Genomic DNA, 20,052 nt, shown 5'->3' on the forward strand with positions numbered 1-20,052 from the left:
ACAGCTCAGGGTTTGACATGGCCTTGTATGTTAAGCAGAGATCACCTCTGAGTAGACGATATGCCACAGAGTATAGCTGGAGTTTTTTTAGACGGTCAGCATATTTGCTCTGCTTTAGGCCTGTGATTCTTTTAGTGAGGTATTTCTGTGGCCTTTCCAGCTGTTGCAGATGTCTTGTGAGGTACACACCAAATGGGGCATTATACTCTATAATGGGTCTAATGAGGGATGAGTACAGTGGGACAATGACCTCCTTTTTTCTGGATGAAAAGCCCTTAGTGATGAGGTGTGCCACATAGAAGGATTTCCTGACTGTTGTGGCGATGTGGTTATTGAAGGTGAGACCACTGTCCACCTGTGTCCCTAAGTCTCTTTTCACACTTTTGGTGTTTAGTGTACTGCCACCTATGTGGTAATTCACGGGTACATGTTTTTCCCCAAAGGGGATAACTATACCTTTCTTGGCATTGAGCTTGAGCCCATGGCTCTGGCACCAAGCATCTGTTTCTGTAAGGCCCTTTTGTAGAGTACCGACATCATTTAGGGATTCAGTAATGGCTCCCAGTTTGCAGTCATCTGCAAACTTTGTTAGCCAGAGTCTCTTAGTGTTGGACTGTACTTCAGAGAAGTAGATGCCAAACAAGAGAGGTCCCAGGACTGAACCCTGAGGTACTCCACTTGTCACTTGTCTGGAGCTGGATTTGGAGTCAGCTACTTTTACAGTGTGGATTCTGTCAGTAAGCCAGTTGGCAACCCATCGAGTGACATGGGGATTAATGCCCAGCTTAGTAAGTTTATCTATGGTTCCAGAGTGGGGGATGGTGTCGAAGGCCTTGGCAAGGTCCAGATATGCTGTGTGGACCACCTTACCCTCGTCCACAGCTCTGGAGACTGATTCGAAGAAGTCAATCTGATTCAGGAGACAAGATCGGCCCTTCACAAACCCAAACTGGGTGGGGTCCAGTGTTTGAAGGTTGCCAATGTCTTTGTTTATAAGTTCCATGATAATGCGTTCCATGCCCTTGCAGATCAGGCTTGTCAGACTGATGGGATGGTAGTTCCCGGGATCCAAGGTGGATCCTCCCTTGTGGAGCAGGATAAATGTAGCTGTGCACCACTCAGTGGGCATAAAGCCTGAGGTGAGGCTGTGATTAAACATGACACTTAGGTGAGGTGCCAGTTCATTTTGTAGTTCATGTAGTACACAGCCTGAGATGTCATCTGGTCCCATGGATGCTGTATTCTTTGCTTTGGAGAGTGCGGTTTCTACCTGTGTGGCCATGATTATCAGAATTTGGCAATCTTTTGGTATTGAGATGGGCCCTTTAGGGGGTGAGAGGGGGGTGAAGTTGGCACTAAATCGATCTGCCAGGATATTGGCAATATCCTTGGGATCAGTATATTTAATGCCATTCTGGTGTAGCTCAGAGCAGATCTGAGCATTGCTATTTAGATTCTTGACATAACTATAGAACGCCTTGTGGTTGTCTTTGGAATCTTTGGCAATTTTATTTTTGTAACTAGCTTTTAAGGATTTTAAGAGGGATCTCAGCTTCTTACTGAGGCTGGTGAGGGAGTTTTTTGCATCCTAGGATTTTCCTCTTTTCTGCAACAGTTTCTTCCTTCTGTTGTATAGTTTGTTTATAGCAGGGAACCGCCAGATTGGCTTCCTTTTTTTGGAGAAGAGCATCTTGATTCTATTTGGGATGGCATGATTCATGCACGAGTGGCGTACAGTCCCTTAGTGTAGGATTCTGCAGTCAAACTTCCAGATCCCGTCTGCGTGGGTGTTGTGAAGTTTGTCACTTCTGACTTCAGTAGCATGAAGTTGTCTTTGGAGAAGTTTTTTAAGGAGGTTTCCTTACTGGGGGTGGGGGTGGGATGTGGATGTCAAAGGTGATTTGCTTATGGTCAGACCTGACCAATGAGGGGGGGACCACTGGTGTGGGGCATCTATCTCCCATGTTGGTAATGACCAGGTCTAGGATATTGGCTCCTCTGGTAGGACAATGGATTAGTTGATCCAGAGCACTGGAATTTATGAATTCCACGAACCGTTGGGAAAAGGAGTTGGTACCCGAGTAGTTTTCCCAATTAATGGCAGAGTAGTTGAAATCACCCATTATTAGGGTGTTTGGTTGTATCTTAATATTTTCCAGTATGTTTAGAAAGGTGTAGTGAGAATCTTGGGGCATGGTGGGGGATCTGTAGCAAGCTACAATTTGGATTGCAGTCTTACCTAGTGTTAGTTGCCTAGAGGTGTGAATATCCTTGGTGAATATGGACACTCCTCCACCTTTAGTGTTTCGGTCTTGGTTTTGTGGCCGAAAAGTGTGGTAAGAACTGTAGCCTGGTATTGCAGGGGTGCTCTCAGGACCCTTGAACCAGGTCTCAGTTACTGCACAGATATCGATGTTCTCCATTTTTAGGAGTGCCTCGAGAGAGTGCATTTTGAGGTTTAGACTTCTAGCATTGAGTAGCATTACCTGCAGATTTTGCATGCTTGTATCTGTTACAGTGGTGGTTTTATCCATTGAACCTTGCCTAAAAAAGGCACTATAGGGGTGGCAAGAGCTTTAGCCAGTAACCTGAATCCCAGGGGTGACAGGTGAAGACCATCTCTGGCAAAGCATCGTGGTTTGTCGATCATGTCTTCCCAGGCAGACAAATACTGGATTCCCTTTGAATGACACCAGAAGCTTAGCCAATTGTTGAAGTCAATCATTTTGTCCTTATACTGTGGATCATTCTGGGCGAAGGCAGGATGCTACTCAGGGCTAGGGTCATACCTGCCTGGGTCACATGATCCAAGAGCTCTTCCGTGTCTCTTTTCATGTAGTCCAGGGAGGTACGTCTCAAGTCATTCACTCCAGCATGGACAATGACAGAGTCGTATTTGTACTTGTTGTGGAGTGACTTGAGTGCATGCGTTATGTGGGGGATCCTGGCACCTGACAGGCAGCTGACTGTAATTTTCTCCTTGTTCAGCCTGGTGAGTGGGACATCAGTGTGCCTGACTATAGAGTCACCTATGACTAAAGTGTTGGGTACATTGTCTTGCCTTAGGGGCTGTTGTTGGGTGGCACACTGGTGTTGTGAGCTATGTGTCACTTTGGTTGTGACTGGTGTTTGTTTGTGTTTCGGCTTCGAAGGTCTTTGTTGCTTGGGCAGGTTAATGTTAAGGGCCTCCGCAGATGTGGGTTTAGTGTTGCTATGTGTGGGTGTTGATGGTGTGGGTTTTGAAGGGCTATGAGTTGCTTGAGGTGTAATGCAGGTATTAACCTTCTCCTCTTGACTGTCTAGCACAATCTTGGCCGGAAAGAGCTTAGCTTCCAGTTTGGCTATGTAAGTGCATCTCTCGCAGGTTGTAGTGTTGGGTGGTAGGAGGAGAGGATTGTCTGTGTACATGAGGCAGTTGCCGCACTGCCCCAGTATGCTCAAATTCACCAGGTGGACAGGAGAAATCACCGGAAGCTGACCCTTGGACATGCCTGTTTAGGTGCTTTTTTGTAAAGTTTAAGAGCTGTTTTCTCTTACCTTTGCAAGGTACTCTGCAATTATAGGCTGTTTAGTGCCTATGATTAATTTCTCCTTATTGACTAGGAGAGCTGAGTGCTTGAATCAGTTTCAGGCTTCCTAGTGCATTCCAGCAGGTTCTAGAGCAAAATTTAATATGTTAAGCGCTTTTCGTTTGTAGATAAAACAAACTTCATCAGACATATTGAAAATCATGAAATTAGTCACATATATAGAAACAGTTAACCAATCAATTCATCAAGTACACATAATAAATGAGCTGCATTCAACAGTTAAAAAGAACATTTTAAAGGGGTAAGCACCTAAACAAAAACTCCACTCTCACTATATTAAAAATATACATATAAAAATATATAACGCACAGTAAAACCAAAACTGTACTACAAAATATTATAACTACATACAGTTAGTTATTAATAATTCATGATAAACTAAAATATAATCAAGAAAACTTTAAAAATAAAAAATATATAATAATAAGAATATATAGGGAACTTGTAAATATATATAAATATAAATATGTAATGAAATAATTCATATGGTCCTGATTCACTTAGACTAGAAGAACTTGAGCTTACATGGCAGATTAGGTTGAATGCGTATAATTCCCCCGGTTTGAATGAGGGTTGTTCTATTAGTAGTATTTTGAAAATCAAAAGTTTAATAAGATGATCTGTACTTGATATTTCATTTTTGCTTTTTTCATATGAATTATTTCATTACATATTTATATTTATATATATTTACAAGTTCCCTATATATTCTTATTATTATATATTTTTATTTTTAAAGTTTTCTTGATTATATTTTAGTTTATCATGAATTATTAATAACTAACTGTATGTAGTTATAATATTTTGTAGTACAGTTTTGGTTTTACTGTGCGTTATATATTTTTATATGTATATTTTTAATATAGTGAGAGTGGAGTTTTTGTTTAGGTGCTTACCCCTTTAAAATGTTCTTTTTAACTGTTGAATGCAGCTCATTTATTATGTGTACTTGATGAATTGATTGGTTAACTGTTTCTATATATGTGACTAATTTCATGATTTTCAATATGTCTGATGAAGTTTGTTTTATCTACAAACGAAAAGCGCTTAACATATTAAATTTTACTATTAATTTCCTTGTGCCGTCTGAAGTCTCTTGTCAGTGGTTTGTTTCTAGTTCCAGTTTGTCTTTTCGCTGTTTGGAGTTATTAGGTTCTAGAGCAAGTCCTAGTCACAGGGGTTCAGATTTTAGTGCTACTACTGAGAAACTGGTTTTAGTGCTACCACTGAGAAATTGGTTTTAATGTTACCATATTATTTAACCATGGAAAAACATCAGCTTCTAATCTAATTATCCATCTATATTCCGCTGTCTCCAGTTTATTATTGGTATCTCCTCCTCTAAGATTCGTATGTACTATTTTTATTACCTTAAACTTAAAGTCATGCATTTGACCCTTATCCATAATATGTTTTGCTAATGCATTAGTGGTTACGTTCTTTCGAATTTCAGACTTATGCTCAATAATACAGTCTCTCAGCCTCCCTGTGCACTTTCCTACATAAAACACTCAGATTTTGTACACATCCCTAAATATACTATTGAGGTGGTATTACAAGTTGCCTAACATCTCCTTTTTGTTGTCATAAATTCCTACAACAGCTAAAGCTATGAAAGGGAAACGTGCCAAATTTATTTTTTCTTCTACAATCTAGCCAGTACCTTGTACAAAAGTTTCCTGAACCTTCTCTGCAAAGTTTTGACGTCAACTTTATTTTTGAGATGTTTGAAACAATGCTCATGAAATTTTTGACATCCAAATATCATTGCAAGTACTTCTTTTTCTGTTTATGCATATATCATCTGTGCATCTATGCACTAGGAAGCCTGAAACTGATTCAAGCACTCAGCTCTCCTTGTCAATAAGGAGAAATTAATTATAGGCACTAAACAGCCTATAATTGCAAAAAGTACCTTGCAAAGGTTCCCTCCTGTTTTTATCTCTTACTGGCTTGCACAGACTTTAAAATATAGGTAATGCTGCATCATAGCACTTGAGCATTGGTGTAGTGTCTAAGAATTCAATGCATTTAGCTTGATTTTCTAAATAATGCTACACTGTATCATGTTCAAGCAGCTTTCTCAGATATATGGTTAGCTCACTGACATGCATCTGGAGCGTTCCTCCCCGGGCCTCCACTGACAATTAGCTTTGTTCCAAGTTGGACTTTCCCGGTAAACAAATGTAAAATAAATAAATAAGTATAGTATGAACTTAGATACTGCACTGTCTGCAAGAATTGCATCAGTAAGAGTTTATCAGTAACCTTGCATGTCTACTATGGCATGCACTTTGTCTGCACCAGACTGTAACCCATCTGCAGCATGTAAATCTTCCATTAACTTCAAGGATAGAACTAAAATCTGATACTAATCCTTATTTAGCTTTATATCTTGTGACCATATCACTCTACTACCATGCTCTTGTCTTATCACACCCCGAACAAGAATGTCACTGATAATATACTTTAGCTTTATACCTTGTGACCATATCACTCTGCTACTGTGCTCTTGGCTTATAGCACCAGAAAAAGAATGTCAAAAATAATATACTTTCCATGCCTGCAGTCACATTAGCCTTGTGTGCTTAAATACATCTATTTATTTTATTTATTTATTATATCAATGAAATCCTAAAAGGTAGTCTCAAAAATATGTATGTATCTATGGGATATTAACTGTGCAGAGCTTAAAGTTTTGCATCACACAATTTAATCTGCCCAAATCCATTGTTTGTATCTTATACTGAAAATGAGTTTAAACTGAGCATTGTGGGATCTGTTTCTCTAACAAAACTGTAAGAGAAGTTCTTTGTTTTAATCTGTTTAACAAGCTCTTATGAGTCTGTGTAGATCATTACTTTATTGTGCTTAACTACAGTCACTGTGCTACTGACCCATTCAGTAATTTCTGCCTAACAATCACACCAAATGATTCCATGCATCTAAGCTCCTGTTCAATCTTCTCTTTAAAGCAGTTCATACTCTGTCTGCACCATGTATCACTGACAAATAAATTAGACAATATTGCTTTAAAGCCTTGGTACTGGACTGTATGTTTACTTCAACACCTTGCAATTTGTCTTTGCACTTGCAGTGAAGCACTTATTGCAGACATAATACTGCAGTCTCTTAGTCTTGTATGCAGTTTGTAAAATGCTGTGCACATTGCTTTTTATTCAAAACCGGTAGCTTACAGTTGCAGACAGTATTTGATCTGTTTTTGGCACTAGTTTAGTTCTCACTGACCATCTCTGCAGACATTCCAGCTTTCCTCTCACACATTTTTACAGAAATCCTTTACAGAAGTACATATAACTTTCTCAGTAGATATATGTTGTACCTTTTAGCTATAAAGTGCAATTTTGTCAACATTTTTAGTTAAGCTAACTAAGCTTTTATATTTATGCCATTAGTGACTCAAGTATCTTTGCTTGATTTGTTTGGTTGTTTTAGCTCTTTTTGCAAAGCTACAGCCTGTCACAGTTGCTGACATATTATTTATGTACAAAAAGATTAACCACATCTGTCCTAACAGCCATAGTGTGTGCCCAGACTAGAATAACAACATACCTGCAGGCTTAGTTTGCAGTTTGGAGAAAACATTTTAAAGTAAAAGTTCTGATGAAGTCTGCAGAAGTGGACAAAAGCGTTCAGTATCAGTCTGAATAATTTTTAAATAAAGACAACAGTTACATTAAGGAGCTAATTGTAGGTCATGGCTTTCTTTCAAAGCAGTAATACATAATATTTGTAGAATTTACACACAGTGTGATTAATTGTGCATTTCACGCCTACGTATGTACTGAGAGAAAAGCTATATAGTCCAAAGAGACAATCTGATTATCAAATAATAGTTATACACAGGAGTAATTCAGTTATATACAATATAAAAATAAATAATGCTAATGGAAAGTGGACAATTTCCTAGGACAAGAAAAACCAGTTACAGTATTTGTACATGGTCCAAACTTTCTGAAATAGAAAATGACATTTAATAAATGTATGCAGACTCAAACGTTCACTTCCCTGAATCAGAAAAAATATTTATTTCCAACATTGTGTAATTTTCAAAATTGTCAATTCAAATATTAATAATAGCATTCTTGACATATTTTTGTTGCAGCTACAGGCAAGAAAGCAAGCAGCATCTCGTGAATCCAACTATGAGGTAATGATTTATACTGTTGTATTCCTGTTCACAACACTCTGAAGGAATGTTACACTGTTACACTGTGTTATCAATTTGTTTTTTAAGAAAAATGACATTTCTTTTTGTACCAATATGAAAAAGTGCCATAAAAGTCATATAAATTTACAAGCTAAAATTATAAGATGTATTAGAAACATATGAGAAAACCAAACATCAGAAGAAGCTGAATTAATGAAATGCTGCACTTCTTTGTACAGTTTTTCTAACACTTGCTTGGTAACTAAGACTGTTTTGTACTTCTATAAAACTTTTTCCTTAACATAACTTGAAATACATTTTCAGTTGCATGTTATTAACACATATTTCACTTTGCTTAAGCTTCCTCATTCAAGCAATTCTTTTTTAGTGATCTATGAGTGGACATCGTAACTTTACATTTCAGTTATTTAATCCTCATTTGTTTATGTAAATGACCTCAGAATTATTAAACTAGTATATTGATTTATGAGAAAGTGGGTAAACACTTTGTATTATTTATGTCCAGGACAGTGTACTCTTGATATAAATGGCTACTGTATTTTTATGCATTTACACTTCAGTTACCTGATGATTCCACTGAAATGGTACGTTTTAAAGTGGAAAGCAAGGTGCATAAGAAATTTACGCAACATACTCAGGGTCATAGGCTAGTTAAATGAGAGAGGATCTGACTAAAACCAAGGTCTGTACTTTTACCATCATATGGTGCCTTTTGACTACATTATTTTGCTACTATAATATAAATGCTAAACTTTTCAATATCAGCAATGCTATAGATATATATAATGGGTCTATATTATAACATCGAAGTCTCAAAACTTCAAATGTTATAACATCGAACTGGAAACCTCGAAGACTGACAATATCGAAGCCGTGGAACATCGAATTCTTTCCCAGGGAAAGAATTTGGTGGGCCATTTCCGCGGCTTCGCCATTTCCTCCACTGTGGTGCAATCTTGGAGTTGGTATATTTAAGTAGGGGGGTGTGGGGGGCACAGCCCCCACATTAGAAACAGTTTGTATTGTTTGTGTATTATGTGTTTTGTACTGGAACAGCGATTTTTTTCCCAGGGAACAAACCGCTGTTCTCAGTCTTCGGGGTTTTCAGTCTTCGAGGTTTCCAGTTTGATGTTATAACATTTGAAGTTTTGAGACTTCAATGTTATGATATAGACCCATATATAAGGTATGAGTAACGCACATTTTTTTCTGTGTGTATTATTGTTTCTGTTTCCTATTTACTGTCTTATTGCCAATTAGCATACATATTTGTAAACACTGTTTACTCGGTACATATAATTACTGCACATTTGCAATTATTGTTTTCTATACCTGTATGTTTAATTCCACTTTTTCCATTATTTTTACATGCAATAAATGCTGTTGCATACATTTGGCTCAGGTCATGGCTGCAAAGGGTTGTTGGAATGGCTTGACTTTCAACATTGTTAGATGAAAACAACCTCACAATTATTAAAGTGGCATTAACTACGTATAAAAAACTGCAAAGCATTTTTTTAAATAGTAAGGCAATTTGTTTTGTATTATTTATTCCCAGGAGAATCAACATTAAAGATAACCTTTTACTACTTTGCTAGCCATTTGTCTTCTGGTCACTTGGTGGCCTCACAGAAATAGTTCATTTTATAAGGGAGACCAAAGTGCACAACAAAATTAAATGACTTACTCAGGACATAGAGCATTTGACCGACAGCTGATCTGATTAAAACCAAGGTATTAACTTTATTGCTGACCACCTTGGCCATTAAGCTATACTGCTTCTAGACTGTAGACTATAGATTATTTTCCCTACTATATGGCACAGACACTAAACCTTTCTGTATTAACAATGCTGTTGTCTATACTTAAACTATACATTTTCTGTTTTTTATATTTATTTATTTGTTTTCAGTTTGTTTGCCAGGATGGTTCATTGGGCCATGAGGAGCCCATTTTCAATGGAGTCTTGGGGAGAAAAGCTCCAGAGAAGTACAAAATACACATAGCAATAAAACAAATATAATATACGTAGAAATGCAAGAAGTTACAGAGTAACAGCTTGCAATAACAATACAAATTACATGTCTTATAAAATATGATTGTTCCAACAGTTATTGTTTGGAGTTATGAGACAGTAGGTGGCTCTTTAGCAGATATATTAGCTTATGAAGAGTAACTGTGGTTGGGAAAGCTATGACGGATGGGAGCAGGAGCATTCCCACTGTGAGTTTAGATGGGAGTGGAGTAAAGTTTTGAAAGCAGAGAGTCTATTGCTTTATATACATTGTTTAATTTCTGTCATTTCTGATTATTAGTTTTACATACTGTTTTTGCTCCCCATATGATTCCTTTGCACATTTGTAATTACTGTTTTGTTCTGCATGTATGTTCACTTGTACTGTTTTATTATTATTATTATTATTATTATTAATCTATTTAACCTGTGGTAAATTGCTGGCTTTGTCCATAATGTTTATTACACAGCATTAGTGATACCAATCTGCAAGGGTAGCCCTCCTCCCACTGACCTCAGAAATTATAGGCCTATCAGCCCAACAGTTTTATTTGTAAAACCATGGAACATGTTATGACTGACCTGATAAACTATGATATTAAACATTTCATTAGGCTAGACCAACAGCAGTTCAGCTTTCTCAAGGTGTTGACCTTGTCTAGTGAATCTGTTTAACTTCTTTGAAAGGGTAACAGAGGTTGTTGGCATTGGCCAAGATATTTGATTCCATCCCCCGTGCTAGCATAGTTAGTAAGCTTAATGTATTACAACCAGATTCCTGTGTAGTGAGATGGAAATCAAATGGGCTAAAACACATAGCCCACAAAGGTGACCAGTGGTGTCCCACAGTACTGGAACTTCTGCTGTTTGGCATTTTGTTTCTGATCTCCAGACCATGAACTAAGACTTCAGGCTAAACAAGTTTGCAGATTACTGTAAACTGGGAGTCTTTGTCAGGTCCCCCTCTGATGCCAAAGTCCATCAGCAAGAAATGACACTGATAAATAAATTGAGTACTAAAAAACTGGCTTAAAGTGATTGCTAAAAAGTGCAATATTGTCACATTTTGTAAACAAACCCTCCCCCCAGACTACAGGACAGACTACACTCTACTCCAAAATGAGGATGTTGTTAAAAAACCTTGGCACTTGGGTTGATAATTCCTTCTCCTGTGATTATCATGTAGCAACAACAGTCAGAATGGCCTTCTGCTTAGTGCATCTAATTGCCAAAGGAATCCATATCTAAAGACATTGTTGTCCCCTTGTATTTATTCTTGATTAGGGCAAGTATTGAATACAATGCCCCTTTGGCATGTACCTTATTAGATATATCAGGCAACTAGAAAGACCCCAGATGTTCCTAACTAAGAAGATCACTGGCTTAAACACTCTAAACTACCAAAATGACTGGAAGCGCTGTGCCTTTATGTAGTATCTTACAGACTTTTGAAGGGAGGTCTGTGCCTTGCCTTCTGTACCATTTGGGACTCAGTGGTCCTGGATCTCTTGTTTCTCTACAAATCAAATAGTCCTACACATACAGAACCAGGGATCTAATTTTTCATAAACAAATAAATAAAACAAGGTGGAGAGACAGGTTCATTACAAAGGTACTTCTCTACCTCTGGAATAGACTACTGTTGGCCTAGTGGGCTAATGCAGTTTGCTATAGTTGTCAGGGTCTTGTGTTTGAAACTTGGCAGGCTCTAAATATTTGGGTGGGAGTTTGGCAAAATGGTTAAGGTGTTTATCTTGCAGGGACAAGGTGTAGGGTTTGATTCTCAAATGGGAAAACTGACTAGGCTTAAAACTACCCACATGGGCAGTTAGCTTCATACTAATCTCTGAACAGAAATTTGTACTAACCTCTGATACATTATCTTCCTTTAAACAGGAACTAGATGATTGGATGGGTACTCACAAATTCATCCGTAACTTAACTGACCTAGCCCAAACTAAAAAAGGAGGTACAGTCTAGAGGTGGATACTGGCAAGGTGTAAATTGTAGCTAGACTCACTTGCTTTGTATTTTCTATAAACCTATGATCCAGCACTCTGGGCTTGTCCACTGGTCTTCCTGTCCTAATCTCTTTTGAGTCCTATATTTTTATGTAGCGATCTCATATGTTAATCTCTCACTGTCCTGATACTTTTAGAAATGTCATCATTCTGTGTGATTTTGCCCACTTCTCACAACTTTCCCATACACTGCTTTTCTTTATTCATTTCCACTTAGCTCACTAAAGCCTATTGCTTCCTCTCCTTCATCTAACTCCTTTTAGATCTGCCCTATCCTTCTTCTTACTATACTTCCAGTCACTTCCCCTTCTTCTAATGCCTCACTTTTTTCCATCTCTGACATTCCTCTTGTCTCTCCACATCAGTCCTCCTAATTACCCCTCTGTAAACTAGTCTATCTCCTGCTCCTGGTCTGCAAGTTCTCTTTGCTTGCTTGAAGTACATATATTGGCCTCTTTTCTTGCATCTGTTTTATGTATTTTCATCCCTTTCTACTTTGCACAACATTCATTTCCACATCATACCTGTTAAACTCAATCACTATCTTCCTTTTTAGAGTAGAGCCTGCGGTCACTACAGCTGACCTCAATACTGCAGGAGCTCTGCCACAAAGCCCTACTCCTACAAGCTTACAGAGAATTTTGTTCTCGTATAATAGCCTGTGGTTACAACATCTGACCAAGATACTGCAGGAGCTCTGCCACAAGGCTCTAATCCTACAAGTTTACTGAGAATTCTGTCCTTGTATAATAGTCTGCAGTCACTATCTGACCTCAGTACTGCAGGAGCTCTGCCACAAGCCCCGATTCCTACAGGTTTACTGATAATTTTGTCCTTGTATAATGTAACCATATTTATCATGGAAAATCTTCTTGTGTATTAACTTTAATCAAATACATGCCTGCTCTGAGACTGAAAGTCTCTGTGAAATAATATGTGCCCTCTAAGGACCTTTTAATAAGTTGGCCACTGTCCTCCTATCCCCTACACAACATGGCTTCCATCCTTCCCATAGTACTAGCAGTGCCCTTCTAACCTATACAGATATTGTCAATAAAGCTAGCGATAATAGCAAACTACTCTCTTCCTTATTTCTAGACTTGTCTAAAGGCTTCGGCAGTTTGTCACAGCAAACTTCTACTTCAAATGTCCTCACTAGGTCTCTCTCTATCCACCCTTCTGTGGTTCAAAAGCTACCTGTCCAATAGGTATCAGTCAGGAAAATGGCACTCCACATTCTCTCCTTACCTCCCAGTCACTACCGGTGTACCACAAGGCATTATCCTTGGTCCCCTCCTCTTGGACATATTCACTAACACCCTCTGTGCATCCACAAAACAGGCCACACTAATACAATATGCAATGCAGATGACTCCACTCTTATTTGCACATCTGACATCATGGTACACCCCCAAAAATTCCTCAGGAAGCTTTAACAGCTACTGAAACATGGCTTTGTAACTAGTAACACCAAACCAAATGGTTAAAAAAGTTAAATCCTTTAATAAGAAAACAGTATTGAGCACTTTCATCCCAACCAAATCCAGGGAAATCATCAGAATACAAAACGATACTCATAAAGCATCAGTTAAATACACTATCTCATTCCCACAAATTACATCCCACTCGCTCCGAGAAATTAGCAAACAGTAATTTTCAGAGACGGTACCCCCATCCAAACATAATGGTGCAACCACAGAGGGGCTATGTATACTCAAAGAGAGAGGTTTATACAGGAAATAGTTCCTAGCAGCTGTATTGTTAGTACTTTTGAGGGATTTAATATTTACAATTACAGTAATAAAAAATCATTAAAGAACATTTTCTTTTATTTTTAAAAGCTTTAAATTTGTGCCTATGAGAAAAGTGGATGTAGCTGACAGCTTGGTTGAACTGAAATTATATACAAGGAAGCTAAATTTCAGTATTTTATTCTCAGAATACAACAACCAAGGAGAGTAGAACTGTAGGTTGACGAGTCACAGTATAAAAAGAAAAAAGTTGTCGCCTCACAATAAGACGCTGTCCGGTTCGATTCTCAGCTAGAGCGTCTTCTGCGTGGAGACATGCATGAATGGGCGTACCTTCATTGAAGGTTGTGCATCAGGGCTGGTAACTCGGCATGTAAAAATCAACTACCAATCATTAGTGGACCGGAGATCCGCTGTGGCGACCCCTAACTGGGAAAAGCCGAAAGACTCAACTCAACAGCTTTCAACCCTACCTCCATCCTATAGTACGTATATTTGAGAAATCTGTTATCGAGGACATCTATAAGATAAATTAAGGTAAACACAAGTTCCATACTAATTTATCCAGGGACAAGGTTCGTGAATTTAAGGAAGATAGTATGGACAACACTATCCAGATCATGAAGCCGGATAAGGATTGGTGGGTGGTTATTTTTAATGTGGAAGACTACTCTAATGCAATGCAAAACATTTTATTTGATACAAATACTTATGTCCCAGTGTCTAAGAACTAGATTAACATTGCATACAATAGGACTAATTCCTATTTAGAGGAATATGTGTTAAATTAGCATATTTCTCTTGATGTTTATGAGTTTCTGGTGAATAAAAATCCAGTGGTTCCCTCTATTTTTGGAATTCCCAAGGTTCATAAAGCCGTTATTAACCCTCCATTCAGACCCACTGTTTCAGCCAGTGGGTCTAAGACCCACTCTCTGGCTATTTTGGTGGACCAATGGACAAAACATGTGATTGATAAAACATTTCACCTAATTAAAGATTCTTGGGAATTTTTGGGGCACCTTAAAAGGGACACGTGGTCTAAAGAGTTACTTTTTGTGACTGTGGACATCCAAGAACTTTTTTCAGTTATACCCAATTATGTGGGCTTAGAATTTTTTGAAGATATGTTACTTTCTCATTCTTCCCTCACCCATGAACAAACAACTTTAGTTGTTGAATTAATAGCAATTATTTTAGAAAATAGTTAATTTTCTTCGATGGAGAATATTTTCAGCAGATAAAATGTGTTGCTATGGATGCAGCTTGTGCCCCTGTATATGCTAACCTTGTGCTTTTAGGGCAGGAACAAAAATATGTTTTTAATAGTGGATTTTCAAATAATTTACATCTTTATTTACATTACTTGTTTTATGGAAGGGCACTCGGGAGGAAGACGAGAATTTTGTGAACTATATTAATAACACTACAGAATATTTTAAATTCACATTTAACTGTCATCCATGCAAGATTAATTATTTAAATACATTGATTTCCCATGGTGTGGATGGTTTCAGGTCCAATATTTATCGCAAGAACACTTTTTGTAATCCTTATTTGTATTACACCAGTAATCACCTTATAGCACAAAAGAGAAGTTTGATAAAGGGGCAACCTATTCGTGTAGCAAGGATGATCTCTCATCGTGAGGATGTTTTGGTTGAATTGACAACACTTGCAAATATGTTTTATGCTGAAGGTTACCCTAAAAACCTAGTGGACAGTTTTATATGTTATGGTTGGAACATCAAATACAAGGCACTTTTGGGTATAAGTTTGGATGTCTATAAGAGCTATGGTGAGGAATCTAAATATGAGAAAGCGTGCGTTATGCAATGCAATCAGTATTCTGAAGAGATAAAGGAACTCATTAGAAAAAAAATGGCATATTTTCAAAGTAAATGCTGACATTTTCAGTAAGGTAGGACCTGAACCTTTATTTATTACAAAAACTTTGGCTAACCGAAAGAGAATATTTGAGAACAAACCTAATTATTTTAAGGTGAATCAAGGCACTGTAGTCTGTGGCAATTGTAGACAATGGTCTTACATAACTAAGGAATCTGTAATTATTTTAGATAATGCCATAAGAACTAAAGTTGTTTTTTTAAGGGGTAATTGCAATACAAGTAAAATAGTGTATTTGGCCAAATGTGAGAGTTGCACAAGTTTCTATATAGGCAAAACGGAGCATGCACTAAAAACAAGAATTTATGAACACGTGAATGATATGAAAAATGGGAAGGAAATGAACGCTCTTTTTAAACATTCCTCTTCCTGTAACTCATATAAGTCTGGATACCTGGGGTGGAGATTGCAAGAATGTATTAAACAATAAAGAACTAGTTTGGCAACTTAGGACTGCTGCCATGTTTCCCCCTGGGTTAAACAACTCTATCCCCAGGATTCAATAAATGTTCTTTCCCATGCAAGAATAGTGCAGCAGCTCCTGCATGGAATATGGCCACAGAGTGATCCAGTAAACAAGGCTGGGGGCGTGCATGAGCCTGCCAGCACTATTCTGGCATGGACACCACTGAATAATGCTAATTACCTCATTTGCTGGTGAAAACCATGCAAATGAAGTGAATTAGCAATTCAGTAAGCAGGCAGGCATCTGTGCCAGAACAGTGTCCATTGCAAAAATGTATTCGGTTACTGACCATGTACATTTCTGGAAAAAATCAAACTGGGGGCATGACAGCTCAAAGTAAAGCATGTATTATAATCATTAGGCATGCTAATGGCCAAAAATATGGCCATTGGCATGGAAATGTGTTGGAAAAATATGAAAATCAAAGGGTTTTTTTTAGCCGTTTAAGCATAGCGCAGCGGCGCACAAATGGGATTGTGCCAAAAATTTTAAAAAATGTGAAAAGAGACTTTTAAGTGAAATCTGCATTTTGCCATTATAGTCTATGGTATGCAGAATCAAAACAATAACAGGTAACACTGGTTGCTAAGGAGAAAGGCTGTGGTGTAGTGGTGTAACAAAGGACTAAGGCAGTGGGGTGTGCAACTGAGCTAATTTTACTGAATCACTAAATGGGAAACCATTCTCTGGCTGCACCTAACTGTGCAGCAGCTATAAGACAGTGGTGTAAGAAGGAGAAGCAGCTGACATGAAAAGGGTGTGTGTCATGCTTGGTGTAAGCACATTGGAGCTCCATGGCTACCCATTTGAGCTTAGCTAAGCACATCTAAGCAAGGGGGTGTGTCTGAGGCTGTATTGACTTATTTCATGAAATGAAAAGAGTGTTTGCATCCAGGGGAGGGCCATTTCTGCTTCAAAGTGTTTACTTTAGCTAAACGGGTTTGTGTGGTGTGCACCAGGTCAAAAACAAAACCAAAAAACCCCGTAAATAGCAGAAGTGTTTACATTTGGGCACCGGGTTTGTGCGGCTCACCTCGGGGCTTAAAAGGGAAGGGAAAAAAAGGGGGAAATAGTAGAATAAAAGCAATTAAGTACAAATAATATAGCAGGCAGGTGGATTGTATCATAGTCAGCCAATCATACAGGCAACATCTGTAGCACAACAGTATAAACTGTGCAAACATGTTTCAGTCTGTTTTTTCCCACAAACTCTGCACCATTGGTGTACACACTGGGGGGAATTTTAACCGACAAAATGTTAGGGGCTGCTGTCACTTTGATACATCAGTATGTGCTAGAGGCTGAGGGCAGTGTGGAGAATAATGCTATAATGCTAGCAACTGCCCCAGACTGAGGAGGAGGAGAAGAGTGTTCAGACCCAGGGTAACCTACCAGGGACTACATGATCTGGAGATAGTAGACTGCTACAGGGTGGGCAGAGACATACTTCAACAACTCAATGAGCTGTGCCGGCCACACCTCAGACCCAGAGCCAACAGAGGGGAACCTATCCTAGTGGATACCAAGGTATGTGTAGCCTTATGAATACTAGCTACAGGTACTTTCAAAAGACCTACTGGGGACATCATGGGAGTCTCACAGGCATCTGCATCCAGGGCAGTCCACCAGTTTCTGGATGCCACATGCCGGTGAGCACATTTACTTCCCCAGCACCCATGAGGAGAGGACCAGCAATATGCACCTTTTCCACCATGTAGCAGACTACCCAGAGATACTGGGTGCCATAGACTGCTCACACATCCACATCAAAGCACCACCCGGTGAACAGGGTAGGGTCTACCTAAATTGCAAGGGCTTTCACTCCATCAGCTGCCAGGTCATGTGCAATGCTCAGGGCATTATCATTAATGTGTGTGCTGGCAGCCCTGGAAGCTATCACGACTCACACATCTGGCATTCCTCATAGCTGTACCAGGGATTTGCCAGGTGGGACATCCCATATGGCCATCTGGTGAGGGATGCTGGCTATGCACTGGAGCCATGGTTGATGACACCCATCAGAAATGCGCACACACGCACTCAAGAATACCATAATGAGGCACATGCACAAACCAGGATCAGTATAGAGTGTGTGTTTGGGATGCTCAAGTCACGGTTCTGCTGCCTTGACATATTTAGTGGAGTCCTGCAGTACTCTCCAGCCACATGTGCACACATGTTCATTGTATGTGCCATGCTACACAATATGATCCTGTTGAAACAGCTGCAGCAGGAACAGCACAGTGAAGGGCCACACAGCCCCCCCCCCATTGCCAAGGTCCCTACAGGCACAGAGGGACTCAGAGAGGAGGAACCTCCTGAGCCAGCTCCTGTAGACAGAAGGAGGAGTGCTCAGTATGCCCTGGTCTTGACAAAGAGGCAACGCATAACATACACACTGACACTGTAGGGACCCAGGGACTGACACCTCTATCTGACTTGCATACACAGTAAAATGGATGCCACACACATTACACTACCTGTACCTTACCATGTATAGGCAGTGTACTGTGTGCATATGACATAGGCAACCCTCAAGCACCGTCTTCCCAACTGCCACAGGCACAAGATAAGTCAGTCTTCTTAACAATAAATGAATGGATTAGTATATTCTGGTAGCATATCTGTGGTATTGCTGCATGCATGCAAGGGAATGTGGTGGCCTACTGGGGTAGCAGCAGACAACTGAATGTGATGTGGGACACCAAGAAATGTTTGCCCAATACTGGCCTCCCCCCACTATGCAGTAGTACCCAAGGTGACAAATCCCACTGCAGTATATGTGGGGGGCCAACTAACTGGGGGTTATAGGTCACAGGCATGGATATCAGTGTGGGGGTCCCATACTGACCCCTCAGCCTCACCCAGCAAGTCAGCTGTAGAAAACTATAAAGAAATGTCTGGCAAAGGCCCACAAATGATGACAATGATGAACTACCCCCTACAGACTTACACAGTGATAGCACAGCAGGTCCTGCAGTTGCAGTAAGGCTCTGAAGGGTAAGAAGTCTGAAACTCAAATGTATGCCATTACAATCTGACCTGTGGTCTTTAGTGATATGCCTCTAGTCTCCAAGATAGGGCACAAGACTAAGTTAAATGGGACCAAAATGTAAAGCAAATATCAGCACAGTCTGTCCAAATGTGTACAGTTGACAGGTGCCCCCCACACCCACACCCACACCCATATTCCCATAGAAATGCAGTAACATCTATGTTTGCAGGGAAATAGCAGCAGAGCACACATTTCCAGGGCTTTCCAAATCAACATGATAACTTGTTGCATGTCCACAATATGCAGGGGTCAGTGAGCTATGTATATGTGTGGTTAATACTGTCAGAATGTGGCCAGCACTTACTCCTGGCTGTTGTGCTGTAGTGGCCTAGGTACAGTGATGTCTTTGACAGGGCCATGTTCCAAGAACTGCAGTGCCAAGAATTCTGCATGTCAGATACACCTACGGTAGGAGTTGTACACACTCTCCAGATGGCGATAGCTGTTAATGCAGGAAAGCTGTACAGGTCATGAACAGGAGACCACACATATGGACAGTACATAGCTTGGAGTAATCTACACAGTGCCTACCATACCTCTCAACTGTACAGATCTATTGCAAAATGTCCAGGGATTTGCATCATAATTGTGGTCTGTATAACATGAAATAGTGGTTGTCTGACAATTCATTGGCAAATCATGTAAGACTAAGATCAAAAAATAATGACAGATTGTAGTGTCAGACCTCATACCCTATAGAAACATGCATGCTAATGCAAAACCTGTTATTGAATAAAATTTGTAGGTTTGTAAGGCCAATACTTAAAAATGGTCCCTATATTTAGGCCTCTGTCCCCCAATCACTTATTGCTTTGTCCAGATGTCTGGCACTGCCTAGTAGGACAGCAGGTATCTGAAGATCACTGTACTTCCAGTGTATAAAAGGCTGCCACCTTTCTGTGTCAACACTGACAACATGTCACAGGCCAACAGCCATTCCCCTGGAATGACACAGGTTGTCACAGAAGGAGCACAAGTATGCTTTGGATATCTGTTCTGCTTGTCCTAACATTGCATTTGCCTGCCAACTATTTGCAAAACAAGAAAGGGTCATG

The 20,052-nt window shown here is 39.4% G+C and overlaps 1 protein-coding gene across 1 annotated transcript in view; it reads left to right on the forward strand.

Annotated features, from left to right (window-relative positions):
* The window catches only part of FCER1G (Fc fragment of IgE receptor Ig), a 597,912-nt gene that overhangs the window by 327,221 nt on the left and 250,639 nt on the right, over window positions 1-20,052 (forward strand). Inside the window, exon 4 of the mRNA XM_044088973.1 lies at window positions 7,717-7,761. Coding sequence (XP_043944908.1) covers window positions 7,717-7,761 — 45 coding nt within the window. The remainder of the gene's footprint in view (window positions 1-7,716; window positions 7,762-20,052) is intronic.

This window comes from Protopterus annectens, chromosome 12.part0, assembly GCF_019279795.1.
Source record: "Protopterus annectens isolate FY-2018-M chromosome 12.part0, PAN1.0, whole genome shotgun sequence".
In the NCBI taxonomy this organism is placed as follows: Eukaryota; Metazoa; Chordata; order Ceratodontiformes; family Protopteridae; genus Protopterus; species Protopterus annectens.